This window comes from Mytilus californianus, unplaced genomic scaffold (genome assembly GCF_021869535.1).
Source record: "Mytilus californianus isolate M0D057914Y unplaced genomic scaffold, xbMytCali1.0.p SCAF_4, whole genome shotgun sequence".
NCBI classification, from domain to species: domain Eukaryota; kingdom Metazoa; phylum Mollusca; class Bivalvia; order Mytilida; family Mytilidae; genus Mytilus; species Mytilus californianus.
The window spans coordinates 21,886,980-21,911,805 of record NW_026262690.1 but is presented as its reverse complement, the minus strand read 5'-3'; the positions used below and the strand labels follow the sequence as shown (position 1 = coordinate 21,911,805).

General features: G+C 31.1%; 2 protein-coding genes and 2 long non-coding RNA genes across 4 annotated transcripts in view; 3 read left to right on the top strand and 1 right to left on the bottom strand.

Annotated features, from left to right (window-relative positions):
• Positions 1-2,653, top strand: part of LOC127737686 (uncharacterized) — a 114,292-nt gene extending 111,639 nt beyond the window's left edge. The window contains exon 15 of the transcript XR_007999760.1: positions 2,644-2,653. The gene's annotated coding sequence lies outside the window, so the exon portion shown is untranslated. The remainder of the gene's footprint in view (positions 1-2,643) is intronic.
• Positions 2,654-3,211: 558 nt separating this feature from the next.
• LOC127737691 (uncharacterized) lies at positions 3,212-6,975 on the top strand. The gene is made up of 4 exons (XR_007999762.1): positions 3,212-3,327; positions 3,534-3,596; positions 5,234-5,353; positions 6,791-6,975. It is a non-coding gene; the product is annotated as an uncharacterized LOC127737691 (long non-coding RNA).
• A 2,122-nt stretch (positions 6,976-9,097) lies between these two features.
• Positions 9,098-13,962, top strand: LOC127737695 (uncharacterized). The gene is made up of 3 exons (XR_007999765.1): positions 9,098-9,170; positions 11,483-11,599; positions 13,845-13,962. It is a non-coding gene; the product is annotated as an uncharacterized LOC127737695 (long non-coding RNA).
• Positions 13,963-16,341: 2,379 nt separating this feature from the next.
• The window catches only part of LOC127737684 (IQCJ-SCHIP1 readthrough transcript protein-like), a 65,476-nt gene continuing 56,991 nt past the window's right edge, over positions 16,342-24,826 (bottom strand). Inside the window, exons 11-13 of the mRNA XM_052248536.1 lie at positions 22,268-22,373; positions 20,720-20,813; positions 16,342-19,534 (exon numbers count right to left, since the gene is read on the bottom strand). Of these exons, the coding sequence (XP_052104496.1) occupies positions 19,477-19,534; positions 20,720-20,813; positions 22,268-22,373 (258 nt within the window). The 3' untranslated portion in view covers positions 16,342-19,476. The remainder of the gene's footprint in view (positions 19,535-20,719; positions 20,814-22,267; positions 22,374-24,826) is intronic.

Genomic DNA, 24,826 nt, shown 5'->3' with positions numbered 1-24,826 from the left:
TGCACTTTTCATTGGTTATACTATGACTTTTGTGGTTTAGACAAATTCTGCATACAAACCATACTACCATAGGACAATTTTGTTGTGTTGAACTCTTGTAAATCATGGTTAACTGTGACCACAAAATCCATAAAAATTAGTTCTCCGAGAATAATAACTAATACACAGTAGTTCTGCTTGTTTTTGTTCCATTAAAAAATGGAATTTTTTCCCCATTTAACTTTGGAGATAAAATATTTGATTAGAATCTCAGTTTGCCATTTTCATACTGTATTCTGAGCATGATTCACAGAGAGTTTTTGTTCAATACTAAGAAAACCAAAGATTTATTTAATTCAGATTTCTAAAACAAGTTTGCCTTGATTTAGAGTAATTGAGTAAATGTAGATTAAAATCATTAAGTAATTGTTGATATCAATATGAAAAATGATTGAAACTTTTTATTTAAAGTGATTTTGCTTTAAAAGGAAGAATCCACTTCACTGCAAGATTGTACTTGGATTTGAATGATATCTTAACAAAAATTATACATTAGTTATTGTTTCAAATGACATTTATTTATGATTTATTTATAATCTTATAATGTACCATATATGTTATTTAATGAAAAAAGATAATATCAAATCATCATGAATTAGAAAGGTATGCTGTTTAGGAAAATATACAGTCAATTTTAAATTACATTTTTGTTTGTCATTTGAATACATGATTTACTATAAACTATCATGATTTGTTATATTTATTTATTGACCGTATCAATACATTTATAAGTTATTTATAATACATTCACATTTTGTGTTGTGACATCTTATCATATTGCTATTGTTCTTTGATGTCAATTTTACTGCAGTATTTATTATGATGAAATTAAATTTAAATATTATAACATAATGTTCTGTCTTTGGATACTATCTGCCTAGTTGCTGTCTCTTGTACTGGCATGAAATTCTGTAAGGTTTTTGCCATAAGTACAGTATAAAACATAAAAAGTTGTATTCAGTTAGTTCATAAATAGCGATGATTTTTTAAACTGTTCATATAATGGTTATCTCATGGAGTATTATATTGACAGGAACTCCAACAAATCGACTTCAAACGTTTATAGTGCGATGCCCCAAATTCGTTAAGTATCTGTTAATTAACTCGACATGTCATATTGATGCATGGGTTCAATCAAATTTTTGGAACCTTGTCATTGATCGTAATTACAGAATATACTGAAATAACCGGATATGTAATTAATTGTCAAGAAATGACATAATGAAAAGTGATTTTAAAAGGGTTTGATCGGAAAAAATATCATACTTTGGCATAATGAAATAGCGCATGGGCAATCATACCATATCTCCTTATTTTAATATTGGCTTGAATAACAATAAATTCCTAGTGTAAGGTGAAAAAAAGTTGTATTCTGCATCTATAATTGAGGTTTGCTAACTTTGAGAAATATTTTGATTAATTCTTTACTGAAAGTCCAATAGCTAATATTTTATGCAAATCGACAAGAAACAAACCATAAATTGCTTAACAAACGTTGTACGATGTTTCAGAACTGTTAATCATTAACACACTAAAATAAATTCAAATTTGGTTCCCATGATAAAATCTAAAGAATAAAAAAATATTATACTGCTTAGGGACCATCATGATGATCGATCTTTAAATGCATCCAGAATTATTTAAAGTTGAGCCATTCATAAAAAAAATTCTTCACACGTCGGAGCAATCTCGTACTAGGTTGAGGGTCTTTTTTAACTTTTGAATTATTACAAAAGGTGTAACATGTTATCTGTCTCGTAACCTGATACATGCTATGTAGAGGTCATCACATGCGTGTAATTATTATCGTCTTTAAGTTTTTAAAACATATTCAATAAATACGTTTAATTACATTTCTCTACCTTGAGATGATAGAGAAAACCATAAATATTCTTGTAACACTCGATAAAAATTTACAACCTTTAACTTAAAATTTGAGTTATCCTTTGCCATTATATACACTTCACATGCATCACATTATTTTCTGCAAACACCCTACTTCAGGTACATGTAATTAAATATTATGAGACGTTTTCGGTATGGATCAAATACTTCAAATGAGGACACACTAATGTTGTAAAGCGGGATATGTGTCTCATCGACACTTCCAAATGAGGACACACTAATGTTGTATAGCGTGATATGTGTCTAATTGACACTTCCAAATGTTGCACCTTCTGAATATAAGTACTCGAAGGATTTGGTGATTTTTTTATGTATGTTTCAAATCAAAGTTTTCTGATTGTTCAACTCCCAGGTAAGGTTTCTGGTCAACTGTAACTAGTTGCTGACCCATCGTTTCATGTCAATCTGGTTTTTTTCCCTCTTAACTTTAATTATGTAACATTTGGTTGGGTGAAATGGCATTGCTATTTTTACCTATTTATTCAACTCAGTCAGGTATTGTTATAAACGTTATTTTCACGGATCTTGATTGGTATGTCAAGTAGAGATTCATCATATAATTATCTTTTCGAAATTTTGCTTCCCAAATTGTTGATACAAATGACGCAACACAGTGGTCCTAGTAACGGGTACCTTGTGAAAACTCCTGATTTCACTGGTTTGTTCTAAATGTCTTCTCCAACTTCACATACTCAGTAGTCATGCCGACATATATTGCAGAAGGTTATGATTTATCTCGGAAGTGATTTTATCTGGATAGAATTTCGTGAGTGACAGTATCGAAAGCTTTTGAGAAGCCTTAGCTGAGAATATTTATTTTCCCCCAGATAACCAAGTTCTCTTGAACTACACCTATCAATTTTATTGGTAAGTTGCATTTCACGAGATCTGTTGCGTCTGAAAAAATATATGAAATCTGATAGCACTTGATGTTCTTCCAGATGTTTCATTATGTTTTTGTAGACTATGTGTTCTATGAGAAGTTTATGATATTAAATGGAACGCCTACTTTAAACTTTAAATAAAAAGTTTGATTTGAATACGTTAGTATGTGAGACAGTTTTAGATATATAGATTTAGACTCTAATGCCATTAAATGGAGTGTTGTTATGTTTTGCTATTATATGTCTCTGACTCCCTTGAGAATTTTTAATTCATATTAAAGAATTATCGAAACATTTTGTATAGATTGGCATTTTTTTTTATCTTTCTGTCCATCAAATAATATCCGTGTCATAAATGTCATTTAATATATTTTATATAGTTTTACAATACAAACGCAATACACGTACCAACAATAATATGGTTCTGCTTTCATATAGCGGTCTTCTTTGTATATGCGTTATTTTGATGGCGGAAACGGTCGCATGGTATCCAAATATGGTAAGTCATGCACTATAAGTTTTTTTACTATTATTTTGACGGGTAGATTAAAACTAAAAAAAAAAGGTTTATAATCAAGTACGCCAGAAGTGAGGTTAGTCACATAAGACTTATCAGTGGCGCGCGAATTAAAGACAGTTGGAGGGTCTTTGCTTCCATTCTGTTTTTCTAATATAACTTACCTTTTTTTCTTTATTACCTTTTAGAGACGGTTTAGTGTAAATCCATCGGCAATGTCAGTTGAATTAAAGACTGAACCATCTAACTCTGTAAGTACATTCAATGTCTTTTAAATTACAAAATCACACATGACATACTCGTTTTAGTTAGAGTTTTTCCTTTTGGAACAACTATGCGACAGTTGTATTCGAATATATGACTTATTTCGCCGGCGATACTTTTAAGTAGAGGTAAGTTAATGCAACAGAAGATCAGAAGACAAATCAATGTAACAAACAAAAAACTGAGGGAACTCCAAAAGGAGCGAGACCGGGTGCGTAAACAGATAAGCGTCTACTGATATGCATGCATCGCCAGCCATGCTAATCAACAGTCAGCCAAAAATATTATCAAATCAAATCAAACTTTTATTGCCATATAAACCAACTTATACGATTTGTGACAAAAACAACATTAACATAATGACAAGAAAAAAGCATGTATAATCATATTAAACAAACTAATAAAAATAGTTCAAAATTTAATTATGAGTCCCCTATCCTTAGTGCCAATGACTTTTTTATAAAGGAATCTATGCTTTCTACCTGTTTTTGTGTTGATGGACAAAGAATATTTATCTTTTTTTCATTTTCATTGAGGCTATTAAAATTTTCTATACTTTTAGCCTTTGTTAATTTTTCAATAAAAACTGGTCTAAGTAGAATGATTTTGATCCGTAAACATGTGACATCAACTTAGAAATATATTAACTATGTTTAGGAATGAAATAATGAAAGAAATTGTAAAATTAACATTTATATTTATTTGCTGAACTTTTATTCCCTGGAAGTTCAGTAACTAATCACAGGGGTATCCAGACTAACGCTGTAATCTGGATAAAATGTAAAACAGTAGTTGTGCAATAAAGTTTTGTTTAATTGTAAAAAAAAAAGTAAACTGGTCTAATGGAATTTAATTAGTAATTGAATGATATGACATCATCAATATATCTGAAATTGAAGTTAAAGAACTTTAAAAGATGATGTTTTTTCTTTTTGTCTATGAGAGTGTTAATACTGTATTAATACTGCTTCATATGATTCGGTCAGTAGGGATGCACAATTAGTACTCGTTGGAATACTGACTGTCTGCTGAAAGACCTGAAATACCAATCCACCAATCTCAACCAACATATAAGGCATTTTGATTATACCATCCTCGGGTATATTTTTGTAATCAGTCATGTTCTTTACAAAATAAGATTTTGCTTGACCTAAAACAATAAAGGTGTATAGATCTATGATTCCCATTTTTTTCTTTATTTGTCTGTCTGTCCGTGTTGAAAACATGATATAATTGGATATTCATTTGGGTATCCTTAAATGAAGACGGAAAATATAAAAACGTACCAGAAGATATGCAATATAAAAGAATATGACCATGTGAATGATGAGGTCAATGTCATGTGACCGTTTAAACTCACTTTGCAATGCCTTCATTTTCACAATAGTTGTAGGATATCAATAATTTGTTCTTAGAAAGAGTTGTGCACCTAATGATTCTCCTAAGATATTATAAAGACAGAGATATGTATGTGATTTAACACATTAATTAGATTTGTAAACGACAGTATATACACACTGATAAAATAAGAAAAAAAACTGATTTTTCAAGAAAGAAATATGACAAGTTTTATTTCTTGTTATTAACTTAATTTGTGCATTATCCTTTTCTACATTATATTTAGATTTTGTTTGACAATTCTTATATGATGCCTTCAAACCGCCAAACTTCAAAACATGGACAGTACTTCATCATTGGTGAGCAACGACTTCTTGGTGCGTTGCGAAATAAAGAAGATATCAAGGTAAACATAATCATCTACACTATCAAATTCATATTATCGTTTCGGTACTTATACATCCTCGGATTTCAAATGTTTGGCTTTGAGCGTTCCTGATGAAGGTTAATCCAGAAAAGCGCTTCGGACGCATGAAATTATTAAACGTGTTGTTTTCAATTTTTTATCCACATAGTCATAATCGGAGAGTGTACAAACATCTTGAATTTGAACAATGAACAGTTTTATGAGAATATTCAAATTTTTTTAACAATTCGACACATATCATACACACAATAATGTTATCTGACAACGCTATTGAAATACTTTTGAAACATTGCCGTGAAAAATATATTGAATCAAGATGACTGACAAAATATGATATAATTTTATTATTTGATAGCGTTTGATTTTTTTCACTTTTTATGAAATTTTCCTTTTTGAATTAGCCTTGAAGCCCGGTATTTTATACTTTATTTTTTACCAATTTTGAAGGTTTTCTCTACGTAGAAATTAGCAAAAATGATTTTGGTCATAATTAGTTCTCTGATTTCTCTAATAAGCATCTGAGTGCTTGACTATTACCAGTCGACTTTCTTAATTTTTAAGATTTTATTTAATATTTTAATTAAAAATTTGTATTACATGAAGGGTAGCCTAAATTTAAACTTAAAACTGTAGACATGATATTTCAATCATATTATTAACAGCGAAACGCGGGTTAGTAATGTGTTTTTTTTTCATATATGTTATTGGTACCACGTGTAACGATGACCAGTTACCGTCATTTATGAATGTAGCCAAAAACTGATAGAATTTTATACTTATTCTTAGCATTAATGTCATATTTTTTGCTAAAGTCCAGAAAGAATAGAAGAAGTTAGAATGATTGTAAAAAATGAATCTTAAGCAGAACATATCATTAGTTTATGTCACTGGAAATCAACCAGTTATCCTTTATTGAAGAGGAAGAAAGAACATACTTTTAGATTAATAACCTTAAAGTTTGATAAATTCCCAACAAGAAAGTATTTGAAAACAATGTTTCGTTATTACACAAGTCAAAGAGATGATACATGGTAAATTTAACCAGTAATTCATATAATTTTCGTTTGAAAAATACAGATAATACGATAAAGTATGTACTTTTCTGTTTTGCTAAAATAGTAAGTACAAAAATGTAATTGAACTGCATATCTTCAAAAAGATTCTACGACAATACCCTTTTGATGATTTTGATATTTAGTTTAACAAAAATGTTGTCTGTTACAAATAACACAAACTCTAGGACAAGACAAATTTTAATATAATAAACTCACTACTACATGTACCCCTAAGTTAGACCCAGATATAATGATGAAATTGTTCATTTGCAAAATTCAAACATATTAACAATCTCCAACCTCTTGTCACTTTGAAATTCGATCACCTTTGCTTACTCTCGTTTGTTTCTGTTTTATATAGCGGATTGCTGGAGTAAATGCACAGCAAAAGCCAATGTAAACAAATGAAGATAGCATTTGAAGATGGAGATTGATACGCAAACAAAATGCCAGCGTCTTATTTGGCAGGATATTTTCATTGATGTTAAATATTTCGTGTTGTGTGTGACATACAACTGTATAGACCAATAAATTATATCTATGTTTTTTTCATTTATTCGTTACATATAATTTAATCATCATATTTGCCTTTTCGTAGTTTTGGGTTTGTTTTTTTTTTGCCATGGTTTTATTGTCTCTCATTGATTTATGAGATTCGATTGTCCCTTGGGCTCATCCGCCTCTTTTTTATATAGTGCATAAAATCGGTGAAACCTTGATGTTGTAAATTATTATTTGTTTTTTTTCTTCGTATAATAGTCAAGACCTATATACAAAATGATAAAATTAAAACAAAAAAAAAAAAGACCATGTCAACTTTGCCGTCACAAACTCCGGCGATGTTCTTGTAGTCGCATCATATGGTATGTACATTTAACATATTATAAGCTTCACTAAAATATATTGTAATGAAACTGCATTTAATGAGCTCGAACACAAAACTTTCTGTTCCAGGATTACAGATACCACAATTTTTAAAAACTTTCCAAAAATATTACAGGCGTTATCATTTTATCTAAAAATAGAATGTTTGATGTAATTTCTGACTGCCTTTTATTGTTATGTCGTTGGTAAAACTAATGATATAATTATACCAACTAATGAAAAATGATATTAAAACACGGGATATTTCTTACACCTTCCAACAACAAGGGCTACCGCTATATGTACTTACCAATCCAGTAAAATGGTTCTGTATTCCAATGATCTGACGATTTCAAATACTTACTGGCCTGTCACAAATACTACCGTTTTTAATTTCATTTTTTAATCATTTAAATAGATTAACGAGATTTGAATATCTACAATATAATCATTGCTTTTAATGAGCAGATTTGCATTAAATGATTTCCATTTGAAGATCTAACTCACATAAAAGACATAATTCAAAAATATAATTGCTGATATCTGAAAAAAAAACAATGTATTCTGGACATTTGAAAGATTCAAAATACTTTCTGTTTTTCACATTCAAGGGACAAATATGTCTTTATCATTCATTTTTCTAATTGCATATCAAATCAGATGCAGATTCTAACAAAAATCGCTTGAATCAGCATATAGAATAGGGCACTTCACGGTTATTCAACCATATTGAATAGGGGGCAGATTTTCATAATGGAGATGAAAATGCTTTGAAAAATACGGGAAAACATCATTGAAACAAAACAGTTGCTTGGAAACATGCATAGGTTTTCCCGTACTTTCTTACTATTTCCATGCACCTTCATCCAAAAAATCTGCCCCTATTCAGTATGGCTGCACAAGTGCCCTATTGAAAAAAATACAAATTCATACTTACGCTACTAATTCCTCTTACGGATTTCAATGCTCTTTTACTTTATTTCATTTGGTCTTTCAACTGATTCGTGTGCCACTGATGAGTCTTATATAAACGAACACTCATAGGGCGTATCAAATAATGAGCCTGGTATCTTTGATTACTAATAGTTTATACATGCATTACCTTTTCCTTTTCTGTGATGATTTATTTTAAGATCCCAAAGCTCAAAATCTTTAGAAATAAGAAAAATATATCAAGAGGGTTATCAAAACCACTAAGTCGAAGAAAACAGACAATACCATGTCAAAAACAAAGAAAATAGACAATATCATGTCAAAAACAAAGCCGGATGTGAAGTTATTAGTCGATGGTTAGTCGTGTATCTTGACCATTCCATTAGTTTTCAAATTACGTACTAGCGCTAATCTGAAACTAATGAAATGAACATCTTTATTGTAGCTGTCAAAATTATTTGTTCAATAAAAGGGACCAAAGAATTAAAAAAGCACCGTCTCATATGATATTTTTAAAATACACAAGTTAAAACATCAATGAGACAGAACTATTTGACAAATTGTGTAAAGGTGATTTACAACAATTATGCAAAGCTTGCATCTGAAAGCCTGCTTTTTAAGAAAAGGTCATTTCAACTACAAGTGAAAATTTCATGAGTCAAAAACATTATGAAAAACATTGATAGTTCAATCATCTGGGAAACAAAATCATATTATTGAATTATCCAAAGAGTTTGTATGGAATAAGTTTAAAGTGACATTTCTTATCTTTCTATTCATCAAAATCTTATCATCTGTCATAAATGACATTGTTTTTTACTAATTTATTTAAATAAAAAAAAATAATATAATAATAAACTACTAACGAGGAGATGCTTTTATCAACGGGTATTCTTTATACTTGTATTCTAATGGTGGAATCGGCTGCATGGTATCCACAGATGGTTCGTCACTTTTTATCATAATTTTTATAGTTATTTACACACTATCAGTTTTTTTGGTGAAATAAAAAATGACAGATATCACATTTTAGATATTTTCTTAATTAGTTCGTTTGTAAATATTCCTTGAAATTGAAAAATGCATACATCTAAATTCAAAAGGGGGAAGTCCACAAAACCTGACAATAGAAGAGTATAGTAAATACTGGAGTTTTGACTGCTTTTAAAACTAAAATGATCTTATCATTTATATCGCAATGCACCTTAAAATCACAGGCGCTTGTTTCTTATAGGTTTTTACCTATATATCTGATATAAGGTACAAAGATAACAAAAATCAGAGACAAAAGAGTAGATGTTCTAAAAAAATAAAATGAAATGAATTGATGTAGTAACTATTTTATCGGTGTATATAAACTCATCATAGATGCCAGGATTAAAATTTTGTACGCCAGACGCGCGTTTCGTCTACAAAAGATTCATCAGTGACGCTCGAATCAAGAAAAGGTAAATTTAGAGCTAAATAAAGTACGAAGTTGAAGAGCATTGAGGACACCAAAATTTCGAACGGTTTTGTCAAATTCAGGTAAAGTAATATATTCCATGGGTAGAAAATCCTTATCATTTCGAAAAATTCAAAGTTTTATAATCAGTTAATTTATAACTATGACCATATCAATGTTAATTCATGTCAACTCAGAAATGATGACTACTGGGGTGGTGATACCCTCGGGGAGAAACCTATATAACTTTCTGTTTATGAAAAATTATAATCTCGTAAGATATTCACGTCGTCAGTGTCGGTATTATTGTGTATACAACACACGCAGTAATAGCATCACTAAATGTTGGCAATTATTCATGTGTCTGTCTTTTTTGAAAGTTGACCAGAGAACATGAACGTTACAGGGAAAATAGTTATGAACCATTGTATACTTTTGAATATCCCGACTTTTGGTGGGGTTCGTATTGCTCAATCTTTTAGTTTTCATTGTAATTACTTGTGGACTTGTTCGTTTTATCGTCGTTTTTCTTCGACTTTTGAATTTCGCCTATTTATTGAAAGACTTAACCTTATGAGTTTGAATGTCCCTTTGGTATCTTTCGCCTCTCTCTTATATAATAAACTAATCCGAAGAATCCGTTGACAATCTTATCATGTCTAACTATTAGATGGTTACTTAGAAATGTCTGCGTTGTTGGTTTACTCTTTTGTTAGCTATTCTACATTTCCTTTTGTTCGTTACTTATAGTTTACCATTACTAGATTGTTTACTTTTTATAATTTTTGTTATGTTTGTGGTTGAATTTTTGAAATACTAAGGCTTTTCTACCTCAGGAATAGATAACCTTAGCTGTATTTGGCAAAACTTTTAGGAATTTTTGGTCCTCAATGCTCTTCAACTTCATACTTTATTTGGCCTTTTTTACTTTTTTTGATTTCAAGCGTCACTGATGATGTTTTTTTAGACGAAACGCACGTCTGGCGTAAATACAAAAAATTCAATCCTGGTATCTATGATGAGTTTATTGTTCATTGTTTTCTTTTTGTTACTTCAGGGGAGAGCGATGTTTGTATTTTATGATAATACTCTATGAAGTTGTAATAGTCTATGGACAGTGGGTTTAACTTTAAAAGTTATTTTGAACCTTCCTTATGGCAATTAATAAAATATTAAGACATCTTTTTTGTTATGTTAACGGAAAGTTGTTAATTTTCATCTTATTCTAATATTGACTGCTAAAGAGTGTGCTTGAACTGGATGATGATCAGTTCCAAGGCGAAAAAAAACCAACAACAACAACAAACGCTTATTTTCAAAAAATTTGATTATCAAAGCTAAGCATACTAATTTGTCATAAATAATAATATGCCTTTTCATGTTTTCTATGAACGCTAACTATAATTCAAATTCAACACCTCCGTCTTATTAAGACGAAATGTGCGTCTAGCGGCCAGATTTATAAGCCAGGCATGCATCTTTTACTAGTTTTTGTTTTGCTTTCTTCAAGTTTTGTGTAACATTTATTTATCGTAACTTATATTTGTGACTGTATTTCCTATGACCTTTTAACTTCATTTCTTTAAATGCATCTGTTGTCCTAATAGTTGTAGGACATCAGTTCCTGCTTTTCGAACGAGTTTAGCATCTTACAAATAAATAAAAACGCAACTATAACAAACAAAAAACACATAAAGTTTGCAGCAGTTTCAACACATGGATTGTTTAACAAAACCATCTTTGTGAAATTAACTCTTATTTATTCTTTAACATTTAAATTGTAATATTTATCCCTGCATATATTATATTTAGATTTTTTTTGGCGATTCTCATACGATGCCTTTAAATCGCCATAACTTTGAAGGTGGACAGTACAACATCAATAGAGAGCAAGGAATTCTAGGAACGCTGCGCAATAAAGATTACAAGGTATAACGATTATCTGTTTTATAAATGCAAATAACACTTTATAGATTTTGTACGCCCGATGCGCTTTTCCAGATAAACTTTCATCAGGAACGCTTAGACCTAATTATTTGAGTTTATTTGAATACTTGAGGTGCTATATGGCCAAAAGGGGAAACAATAGCCAAGTTCAACTTGGATCAACTTTACCTAAGGATGTTGCAACCTTAGTTTCTTGTAAAAGTTATTTTGATCACGTACAATTGATCACATATCAATACAATAATATATTTCCTTTAATCCCAGCCAACCCTGAGCCCAGCCCATCAAAAATAAATAAATGAACAAGATAAATACAAACAAACAAATCAACACTTTCACATTTTCTCAATGACAATGTTTAAATGGTTTTAGAGCTGACCTTCTGAATGCGTTATGATTAATAAAAAAAAAAATATTTTACATTAAGAGGAATTCTCTATTTATAAAATGCTATAAAAAGATTGACTCTTTTTTTAAGCTTCTCATGAAATCGCATTATATTTGCTTACACACAAGGAGAAATAGCGGAAACAAGTTTGACAGATGAAAACAGTTCTATCATAATTTAAAGGTGTTTGTAATTTGCATAGTAGAATAATAAAAAAGGTACACTCGATTTTATTTCAACAGCCATTGTATTTCTCCCCCCCGATGTCAAAATCTATAATTGCGTTTAAACTACTTTAACTAGTTTTGCTTCTGCTATAAGTATCTAAAATGACAAAAACATGTTGGAAAAGATTTATAAACCCATTATATGTTGACCATTCTACCATGCAAAATTGCACGACCCCCTCCCCTCCCTGGATGTCAGAATTTCAAATTATCAAAGCATTTAAAGTACATTATCTAGGTAAAGTTATAATGCCTCGTAAAGGATCTAAAATAAATATTCGTGTGTTATCAAAGATGTCAGAACACTATTTCTGACTCGTGGCATTTTTAACCCCTAAGATGTCAGAATTCCTTAAAGCGTTTAAACCGAAAAACGACGAAATGACAAACAACAGTCTACAACAGATTCTACATCTACTAAATACTGAGCGACACAAACCCCACCAAAGTCTGATATGATTTTACTTAGTGATACTGCAATCAGTATCTGGAATGAAAAACAGATGACGGGAAAAGTATTCTAAGTCATTTTTTTCCCCCATTACCAAGGAAAATTGCCCTTTCTGAAGATGTCAGAATTTCCATGGCTAAGAAATATTGTTAATGTATCTTTTCCATCATAGCTCTTTTAACTACTCGAATAAGTGTCTAGAATTAAAACCATCTGCCTGAAAGGAAACCTTAAGGATTTTCTAGAATATCTAAATTCTGACATCTAAAATAGGTATTTGGCGATGGGGGTAATTTTCGATGGTAATGGGAGATCAAAATACTATGGTTAAGACAAATTCTTCCTTGTGTATGATATCTTTTTCAACATATGCTTTGGATTCCAGATACTTTTTGGAGTATTAGTACTTGACAGTACTTTAAATTAGAGGATACTGACGGGAGCATATAAAGGAATAAATTTGGGTGCAGTTAGGGCTATTCCAAGTAAATGTATATACACATGGGTGTCTATGGTCAATTTACTGTTTGCCCATGATCCTCAACATATGGTTTCTTCCATGTACAGGACAAATCTTTTATTTGTGGTGAATAATCATGCAAAGTTTCACTCATGAGCCCCAAGGGTCTTTTAAATTTAGAAAGCGGAAACGATTTTTGTATATATGCTAACGAGTGGATTAGTTTTACTAAATTTTATACCATACTTTTCAATATGATGTTTTCTTCAATGTAGGGGACACACCTTCTGATAGTGGTGAATAATCACGGCACGTGTCATCACTAAACTCTAGGGGTTTTTAAAGTTAGATAGCTTAAACAATTCGCGATTGGCAGACAGACAAGCTGAATAATATAGGTCTTCCGAAGCACTAATAACTATCATAATTTGAAATTCTGACATCTAAAGGGCAATGTTCCATGGTAGGGAGCCAAAATACCGTGGCTAAGAAATAGTATTGAAAAATTGAGATTTTCAGACATCTAAAAGGTAAAGGGGGTCAAAATACTATAGTGAAAGAAAAAGTGTTATATATTATATCTACTTTTATGTCATATGGAGGACCCAGAGATCATAAGGCCTGTTTAAACTGCCCAACATTTTGGTTTTTTTACAATACGACCACTCATGCCTACATTCTTTTGTTTCCGTTTTACACAGCGGAATCCCGGGATTGGTGCAGTAAATCCACAGCTAAAGCCTCAGCGAAATCGACAGCCAAAGCCACAGAGAGAAAGACGGATGGTTATACTGAAAAAACCAAGAACATTGTAGCAGAGAGAGAGATAAATACACAAAACAGAGTATGTCTGAAAATTCTGATTGATACTGTGTAGTAGGTGTTACCTAATTGGCGGTCTATATTAAAACAAAAATTTTTGTATTGAATGTTTGATATTTATTCTTAAATTGTGTAACGACGATAAAATGCACTTTGTAGAAAGTCTTCAATGTTTTCATGCGATTCAATGTTGGTTTGAAATTTTTTTAATCATTGAAAGATCTTCATATTTAACAGCTTAGAGGACGACACTGGATTATGTACTGAAGTTATTTATTATCGCGATTGTCATTGATATCTACAACAATGGTCCTACGCGTGAAAAGAATAAGTAGGCGATACAAAGGGTTGGTCCAAAGATAAAAAAAAACATGTTCTTAGTCATTTTATGGCATGTGAACTAGAAGATCAAATTATACTTTGCTTTAAACGTCATAAAGATTGATTGATTGATTGGTATTTAACGCCACTTTCAGCACTGTTGCGCTATTTCGTGGTGGTCAGTTTTTAATGGCAGAGAAAGCAAACGCTATAAGGAAATGTTCAACACAAATCATTAAAAATGCTGGTCAATAACATTAAGGTACGAATTTTTCTAAACCAGATGCGCATTTCGACAATAAACATCTCTTCAGTGATGATTACTAAATTAAAAACTTTTTACCAACCTTTAAATTCTTCGAAAAACTCAGGATTTTCTACCCCAGGATTTCATTGGTCTGGCTTTTAAAGAATTACCAAGTAATGATGTCACATTTAACAAAACTACCATTACATTATATATAAGACTTGTATTTGTTTATTTCTCTTTTTAAATCAACTATACTTTAAATTAACTGTTTTAAAAACTTTGAATTGTTTGAAATTCTAAGGATTTTCTTCCCTTTTGGAATTTTGGGTCCTCGATGCCCTTCTCCCAATAAAATAAATAAAAAAAAAAAAAATAGAAATCAACATCAACATCAACATCAGCATCAGCATACCGTCATTAACAATAAAAGTAAAATATCAAAAATACCGAACTCCAAGCAAAATTCAAATCGGAAAGTCCCTTTTTAATGGCAAAATCAAAAGCTCAAACGAATGGAAAATAACTCATATTCCTGACTTGGTACAGGCATTTCCTTATGTAGAAAATGGTGGATTAAACATGGTTTTATAGCTAGTTAAACCTCTCACTTGTATGACAGTCGCATAAAATTCCAATGTTAGCGGGATACAATTTTGTCATTTCTGAATAGGTCGTAGACGTTTACAAGTTGTGAATACATTATCAGAGACTATCAAATTTCTGCCATCAACGCCATACTTTTAAAAGGAAACACCAAAAACCACAAGACAGTGAAATACAACAAATGACAACCACTGACGTAGTCTTTGAGTTGTAACAGACGCATTAAAGTTAGACAGGGTTAAACTAATTTTATTATGGTACCTGATCCTCGCTCCTTTTCTACCAAGTTCAGTGGAATCCAGATAGGTCAATAGATGACCGCACCCTGTCATAATTTCAGTGCAAATTTTAATTTTGTACTTTAACATTACTTTTTTCTGTCAATGCCTTTGATGGTCCTGAGATTGTCTATTTGTAGATCATATGCACGGGTTCGTATTGTCTAATCTTTAGTTTCCTGTGTATTGTTATTTGTTTATTCTTTTTATTTTTATTTTGGCTTGTTGTCAAACTTTCCCTCAACTTATTGCTCTCATTTTTATTTATGTTTTCAGATATTTGGCCTAAATTAAAACCGTTCTGAGTATCCAAATAAAGCTGTGTTTTGACTTATTGAAGAGCTTTATGTGAAATGCATTCAGTTGTAGTTGACCTTTCATTGTTCATAGAAAACTATCAGTTTCAACCACAATGGACAATTATAACTTGATTAGAAGTCTATCTATAACCTTGCCCTTCCTAAAATTAATAGGAATCTTCTTCATTTCATGGGGCATTTTCAAACTAAATTTGATAAAGTAGGGCATATGTTTCAAAAGATAAAAACTGGAAAAATCAAAAATGTTGCCCTAATTTCAGTCCATCAGTAGCTGCTGCGACCTTTACCTATGACCTTTTGACCCAAAAATCAATAAGGCTCTTTCTTCCTCACCCTGTTGATAAAGATTGTATTTATTGTTCAAAGGAAGTATAGATATTTTTTTTTCATTGAATAAAACTTAAAGACAGGAACAACTGGCCCCTAGCAATTCAGAGCTTGATATACGGTATTTACAAGTTTTTGTTGAAGACAATATGTCAACATCTTGATGGCCTTCCTGCTGTGGTTGTATTTTTGCATTTCATTGGTGTAGAAATGAATCATATGATTAAAACCTAATTATGTGCGTTTCAGGGCAAGAATAAGTTCATGAAAAAAATAATTTTATATAAAACAAAATTGCAGTTTATTATCAATACATGATATTCAGTTTATAACAAATACATGATTTTAACATATGGAATATTTCAAGAGAATAATTAAACAAAAAAAATAATCTTAAAATAAATGGGGAATGTGTCCATGGGACACAGATGATGCCCCCGCTTGCATATCAAATAAAGTTATAAAGGGACATAACTGAAGAACGGTAAAAGTGATGCTACCCAAATTTGTACTTGATCTGAGTTTTGTGGTAATCAGTATTGTGTATAAGTCTCATAACATTTGGTTGAGGCTAACTTAAGTAAGAGAACAGAAACGAAAAATTCAGCAATTTTTCCATTTGTAAAGGGGCATAACTCTAGAACGGTTAAAGTGACCCCACCAAAATTCAAACTTGATCTGTGTTTTGTGGTAATAAGCATTGTGTATAAGTTTCATAACATATGGTTGAGGCAAACTAAAGTTAGAGAACAGAAACCAACTTTGGGACGTACGGACGGACAGACAGAGGTACAGACGGACAAGGGTAAAACTTAAAGCCCCCTCCGCTACGGCGGGGGCATAAAACCCATAAAATTCAAATACAATGTACATTTGAATCTTAGCAAAGGTTTCAAACAGTTTTCCTGGACTTCTCAAGAAATTTAAAAGTTAATAATCTGGTGGAAATTTTGTTAGTTCTTGTTGTAAATTGTATAACCCTGTTGTTACTCAACTGTGTTAGATTTATAATTAAGTCAAATAAAATAACTTTTTACTAGAGTATAAACTATTATAAAGCTATCACTTACTCAAATAAATATGTAAAGATACCCATTTATAAGAAGTACAACCACAATTCCTTTAAAGTTTTGAACATTTCATTTCAGGCGAATATCTGGAAAAAAATATCTTTCCAACACAACTCTAGTTTATATGGGTCTGACAAAATAAAATTGTAGAGTTAAATGGGAACAAAATCTTTCATTCCTATGGGTAAATTGTAAGCATAATTTATAATCATATTCAAAGATGGACTTCCAAAACACTAAATGTAGCTGGTATCAATTCTTTAAATAAAGGTTATGCAACAGAAATGTTAAATTGCATACTAACAAATATAACTCACTATCCAGTAATGTGTGCTGTTGTATACTATTCATTTTTATTACTGCAGTTTAATTTTTTGAAACTGAACAAATATTCAAACAAATAAACCATAGAATAAAAAATAAAATAAATGTTTAACACTAATGAAGATGTTATCAACACTGATTAGTAGTTTTAAATAGATTTATGAACATTTACTATTAAAATGATCAATTAAATTAGAAATATTAGATGAAATTTAGGTAAATACAAATGTATTTCAATTATTGCTTGGATAACATAATTACGGTATGCAGACAAGATTGAACCTTTTACACCACTTCAGTGATATTCTAATAAAAATGTAATTTCATGAAAATTGAGTGATGACTGATAACTAGTTAAAATATATTTTATCATCCGATTTCATAAAATTTTAACCATTCAACTATAGATATTTCTATTTTCCTATGATAATTATCACAATTACTTTACATCTTTAGTTAACAGAATTCACAAGTCAAAGATACAAGAAGCTATTAAGAGTCTGAATTTGCTCCAATGGCGAAAAGATGCCATTAAGATATTCATTTTCCCCTTTATTGTGAATTTTTTTGTTTTCAAATATACAGCCTATATCTTTTTTCAAATACACAGCTTCTTAAGTGCATTCAAGTGAAATTAAGGCCATTAAATAATTTTTGCTCTTCAGTGTCTGAATGACATTATTTATTTGAGCAACATTCAGGATAAAACAAATATTTTCCATGAAAATTTTCAAACCATCACAATACTTTATACTAAAATGATTAAATTTGATTGCTTATCAAATCAGAATATATTTAAAAAAAAACCTAAAGATTCAAAAAGTCACCATTAAAGGGCAATTTCTCCTTTAACCAGACAGTTTCTGTTATGGGACTTATTTGTATCTCACATCGAGGATCAATTTTGTTTTATGCTTACCTTCAGAAGTCTTTTGATTATTTTTGTCAATGGGTTGTTGCTTTTTCATTGACTTTTAATCCACATTTCCTTTTGTTAAAATTTTGAAAGAAATATCAAGGCTCTTATTCAAGGCAGACTCATTATTAATAATGCTTGTTTTATTTTGAAAATTTGAGTTTTGCTTTAATATAAACTATATACAGATAGTGAAATTTATTATAAATTTTATTTTAAATTTAGGGGCTTCATTTTATTCATAATGATGTACTTTAATAAGACCTTTTTTTTAAAACTATCATCATGTTGAAAATACTGTCAGACAAAATATTCATTAATAAGATATTTTACATTCACAAAATATTCACTGTATAACTTACATATATAGATAAAATCTTTTTATAGTATATAACATGTATACTATCAGTGTTACTAAACCAAATCAATATAGACTACTTGAATACTATTGTTTTTAATATAACTGTTCATATATATCTGTAAATTTTACAACCTTTCACATGATTTGTAGTTTTCTAACACTGTTAACATGATTGTAAATAAAAATAAAAATAAATGGAAATCATCCCACCTACTTCTCATCATTTTTCTTTAAATAATACAGTGAAAAGAATGACTATCATTCCTTTGCATAATTTTATCATTTTACAAAACAAATTTGAAGAAATTTGTATATCTTGTAAAAAATCTTTTTGAATGAGTCTATATTAAGTTGTTACAAAAAGTTCATGATTTTTGCATTTTATAAAGTCTGCACACAACTGGTTCACTTTCCTATGCAGTTCATGATTAGATTCTGTTATTTTTTTTTTTTTTGGTGCAGATACATGGATTTCGTACAATAACTTCTTGTAATGTTTGGCACATATTAAAAAAATAAATAATAAAAAACACCTTGTAATTGTGACAAATTGAAACATATGCCTGTTCTTTAATCACATCTTGATTATAGCTACTTGCATACATAATATCACATGGCCTGCATGCCAAGCACATAGTCACATGGTGGTGGGTCTATCATTTGATTGGATGCATGATGTCCAATTAAGACTACTCTGCAAGTCAGATGACAGGAAGACATGGATAACACTTGAAATAGGTGTCAAAGTTTTTCCTTCTGTTGTTTATTGTTAATTCTGTATGCCTTTTCTTCAGCTCTCCTGAAAAAAAATAATATTCAATGATTAAAATGCTGTCACTTTAAAAAGAAGTTCTGGCATACAATTTCTTATTTAGTGACGTTGTTAATGGTTTTTCCATCACAACATGTCAATAGATAGTATTGGCTTGATGCAATTTGAGCAATAGTTATATCCCTTTTGTCACCATGTTGGAGATCTCCATGCACAAATTCCTTCATTAATCAGCACAGGTCTTGGTGGCTGAGTGATCTTAGCAGTTCAACTACTTTATCACCAGCTTGTCAACTGTGGTTGTGAGTTTGAACCCTGCATGTGGAAGGTGTGTTTGACTCAAATCTTAATTGACTAGGATTGGCAGTATTCCTGCCAAAGGTAGGGGACTCTGTCCAGGCACTCTGGCTTCCTCCACAAAAAAAAACTGGATGCCAAGACATAGCCATTGTGTTGAAAGTGGCGATGAACACCAAAATTCAATGAATCAACCATTAATCATCAAAATCAGACTTGTTATATAATGTTTGCTAGATTTTAGAAAGTTTTCTGAACAATTTTAATTTTACTTCATTGATCACTATGGTGTAGTAAGGATTTCTTATCAGACTTGTTTGTACTAGATGGTTGTTCAAATAAGAAAAATCCACCATATACAACCCAAAAATTGTTGATTCTTCTGGCTTGTTATTATGTAGTGTTAAGCACTTTCCTCTAATATTATAACAATAAAAAGATGGAAATTTCTCACTGTACACTGATACATCCCTTTTGATGAAAAACAAATGTTGCAAACTGCTTCTACTCATGTATTGCAAAAACATTACCATGCAGTAAATCCCAATGGAGGTTATAAAAGCATCCTATCTCACTGTTAGTAATCAACTAAGACTATTAAAATCATGTCTATTGGTCTCTGGTGGATAGTTGCCTCAATCGCAATTAAACCACATATCAATTTTTTTTATATAATGGGTGAATTCAACAGCCAAAAGAAGGGGGTATAGGTCATAACAAAAGTTATCAACCAGAAACCTTTCCTTGAAATACAGATGATCAAAAAGAATTTTGATAGGAAAATTAATATAACAGAAGTAAAAGCAGAAAAGACTTGATATGCTTTTTGCAGTAGATACTGTAAAAGAACATAATTTCATTTAGAAGATTTATCACACAGATATTCAAAGCTATACACATGAATGGAAAAATTACCTTGTCAAATCTTCTATATCTACAAGTTTAGAATCCTGCATCATATGTAGATCATCTCTTTCCATAAGTAATTTTACTAAGTCTTCATTTAAATCTGAAAATATTAATTTAGTGTTAACAAAAGTAAATCAGGACATAATCAGCTGATCATATACTCAACATTTTGTAAAAAAAATGAATATTGATTCAAAGACAGTACAAAGTTTTGGTTTTCATATATTTTTGCCTCGAGCATCATTGAAGAGAGATTAATTGTCAAAATGTGCATCTGGTGTGCAGTAAAATTGGTACTATTAATGTTATAACTTATTATAAACAGACAGGTATTTCTCAAAATTTCAATCAAGTTATAAATGTGGCCTTTAAGCATCGTCATTTTTAAAATTAGTTAAGGAATCATCATAGAGATATAAGATAAACATAGGCCAAAAGAAAAACATATGTCTGTTTACAGTTACTCGACCGACCCTAATTTGAGCGCCAACCCCAAGTCATTTTATTTCAGTCGTACAGAGTAAAATAACTGAACTCTTGTCAAAAATGAAGTTAGAGTTGCCAATAAATTTAATCAATTGCCTGATACATCCCAATGTTCACAATTATGAATATGACAGCTGTTTTAAGGAAACTCCCAACTCGTGTGATAAAATAAACACTTTGCCCCCATTTTTTTCCAACAAATAACCAAAGGAAATAATCCAATCATTAAAAATACAGGTAAACTCAGTCCATGGATAACTCTGACCACTCCAATACAGACAGCACGAATCAAAAACATGTCGCAAAAAATAAAATAGAAATACCGACCTACTTACCCTATTTTGTTTATGACGTAACCTTAAACAGACATATACTTTTTTTTTGGCCTTGATAAATGAGACAGCAACACAAAGCCACAAAGAAATCTAAAGATTTATAGAGGTCAACATAAACCTTCAACAATGAAAGTGTCAATACAATATGTTCGTAGTGGAGAGAGGTAATTCCTTTGTTGATAAATTATAAAAACTTAATTTCAATTACGGCCATTGTGAATCATCTATACTCATGCTACATCTTTTATTGTTGGTAACTACATAACCAGAAATAGAGGCTAGCCTTGTACATTCTGTTAATTATAGCCTACACACAGGCTCATTACTTTATTAATTAAAGATAAAAACAGGAATGAAAGCAGTTTTTGTTTGTTTTATATAGTAAAACATACTCTCTTTCATACAATACAGAAGTACATATATAGTATAGCATATTCATTTGATGTTAATAATCAATATGAAACCTTTTTATACTTGAAGCATCTGGACTAAATAATGAGAGATGTAGACAAATCTGACAAATTTATCCTTTAAGATTATCTGATATCAGGTTTTTAGTTGATTAAGCATCAGACTAGATATTCTAGTGTTTTTATTCTTCTTGTGTCTAGATGTGACGTTACAGTATTATCTACCTCATCATTTTGATACACCTCTAATATAAAATATTACAAGTTATGGTGTTGTGTGAAGATCTGCACTGCTACAGATACCAGAACTTCATATAACTTACTTTCTATTTGTGTGTGAAGGTCATTGACCAGTGTCTGTAACTGTCCTACATTCATCTCATAAACAGATTTACCATATCTATGATGGTTAGAAAACGGGAGACCAATCTACAAATAAAAATAATTGTTTTACTTGTAATCTAAACTTGTGCCTTTCATACCTCTTCTTTCATGAACTTCTTTTTAAGTATCTATTGGTTTAATTATAAAACCACTGAAGTCTGACTTTAGGATCTTGTCTTGTCACCATAAAATACAGTCAGTTTGTGAACTCATATTATAGAATTTCTCCTATGGGTCTTAAACTGATAAATAAATGAATGTTAAATGTTACGCAGTAAATAGAACATGCATCAACAGGACAACTACATCTTAATATGATATGATCATGTTTAGTTCACTGACTCAGATCTTCAACAAGCATGCTAATAATGTAATAATCCACAGAAATACATGTACCATTCTCACTCCAAGCTAACAAGGTAACAATCCACAGAAATACATGGACCATTCTCACTCCAAGCTAACAATCCACAGAAATACATGTTTTATTCTCACTCCAAGCTAACAAGGTAACAATCCACAGAAATACATGTACCATTCTCACTCCAAGCTAACAAGGTAATAATCCACAGAAATACATGAACCATTCTCACTCCAAGCTAACAAGGTAACAATCCATAGAAATACATGTACCATTCTCACTCCAAGCTAACAAGGTAACAATCCACAGAAATACATGAACCATTCTCAATCCAAGCTAACAAGGTAACAATCCACAGAAATACATGTACCATTCTCACTCCAAGCTAACAAGGTAACAATCCACAGAAATACATGAACCATTCTCACTCCAAGCTAACAAGGTAATAATCCACAGAAATACATGTACCATTTTCACTCCAAGCTAACAAGGTAATAATCCACAGAAATACATGTACCATTCTCACTCCAAGCTAACAAGGAAAAAATCCACAGAAATACATGTACCATTCTCACTCCAAGCTAATAAGGTAACAAGAGTGCACACGCTGAAATGTCTAGCCTACGATCCAAGAAAATGAGGTCAAGGTCAGATAAACTAAGCCGGAAATACATGTACACCTTTAATACAATACCTCCATACACAGAATATAGATGACCTATTGCTTATATATATATATATAGTATAAAAGAAACAGACCAAACCATGGAAATTCTATATTGACCAATGAACCATGAAAATGAAGTCAATGTCATTTAAACCCTGCCAGACAGACATGTATACATTAAAATCATTCCAAATATAGTTGACCTATTGCTTAAGGTATCTAAGAAAAACAGTTAACCAGAAAAACTGAACATTTACCAAGCAACCATGAAAATGAGGTGAAGGTCAGATGATACCTGCCAGACAGACATATACACCTTACAATCATTCCATACACCAAATATAGTTGACCTATTGCTTAAAGTGTAAGAAAAACAGACCAAAACACAAAAACTTAACATAAGCAATGAACCATGAAAATGAGGTCAAGGTCAAATAAAACCTGCCATACTGACATGTACATCATTAAATATTTCCATACACCAAATATAGTTGACCTACTGCATACAGTATTAGGAAAACAGACCAAAACACAAAAACTTAACATTTAGCAATGAACCTTGAAAATGAGGTCAAGGTCAAATAAAACCTGCCATACTGACATGTACATCATTAAATATTTCCATACACCAAATATAGTTGACCTACTGCATACAGTATTAGGAAAACAGACCAAAACACAAAAACTTAACATTTAGCAATGAACCTTGAAAATGAGGTCAAGGTCAATTAAAACATGCCAGACTGACATGTACATCATAAAATATTTCCATACACCAAATACAGTTGACCTATTGCATACAGTATTAGAAAAACAGACCAAAACACAAAAACTAAACTATGACCACTGAACCATTAAAATGAGGTCAAGGTCAGATGACACCTGCCAGTTGGACATGTACACCTTACTATCATTACATACACCAAATATAGTAGACCTATTGCTTATAGTATCTCAGATATGGACTTGACCACGAAAACTTTACCTTGTTCACTGATCCATGAAATGAGGTCAAGGTCTAGTGAAAACTGTCTGACGGGCATGAGGACCTTGCAAGGTACGCACATACCAAATATAGTTATCCTATTACTTATAATAAGAGAGAATTTAACATTCCAAAAAATCTGAACTTTTTTTCAAGTAGTCACTGAACCATGAAAATAAGGTCAAGGACATTGGACATGTGACTGACGGAAACTTCGTAACATGAGGCATCTATATATAAAGTATGAAGCATCCAGGTCTTCCACCATCTAAAATATAAAGCTTTTAAGAAGATAGCTAACGCCCACCGCCGGATCACTATCCCTATGTCGAGCTTTCTGCGACAAAAGTCGCAGGCTCGACAAAAATGCAAAGAAATACATGTACCATTCTCACTCCAAGCTAACAAGGAAACAATCCATAGAAATACATGTACCATTCTCACTCCATGCTGACCAGTCGTTGTTCTTACTCACTCTTAATATG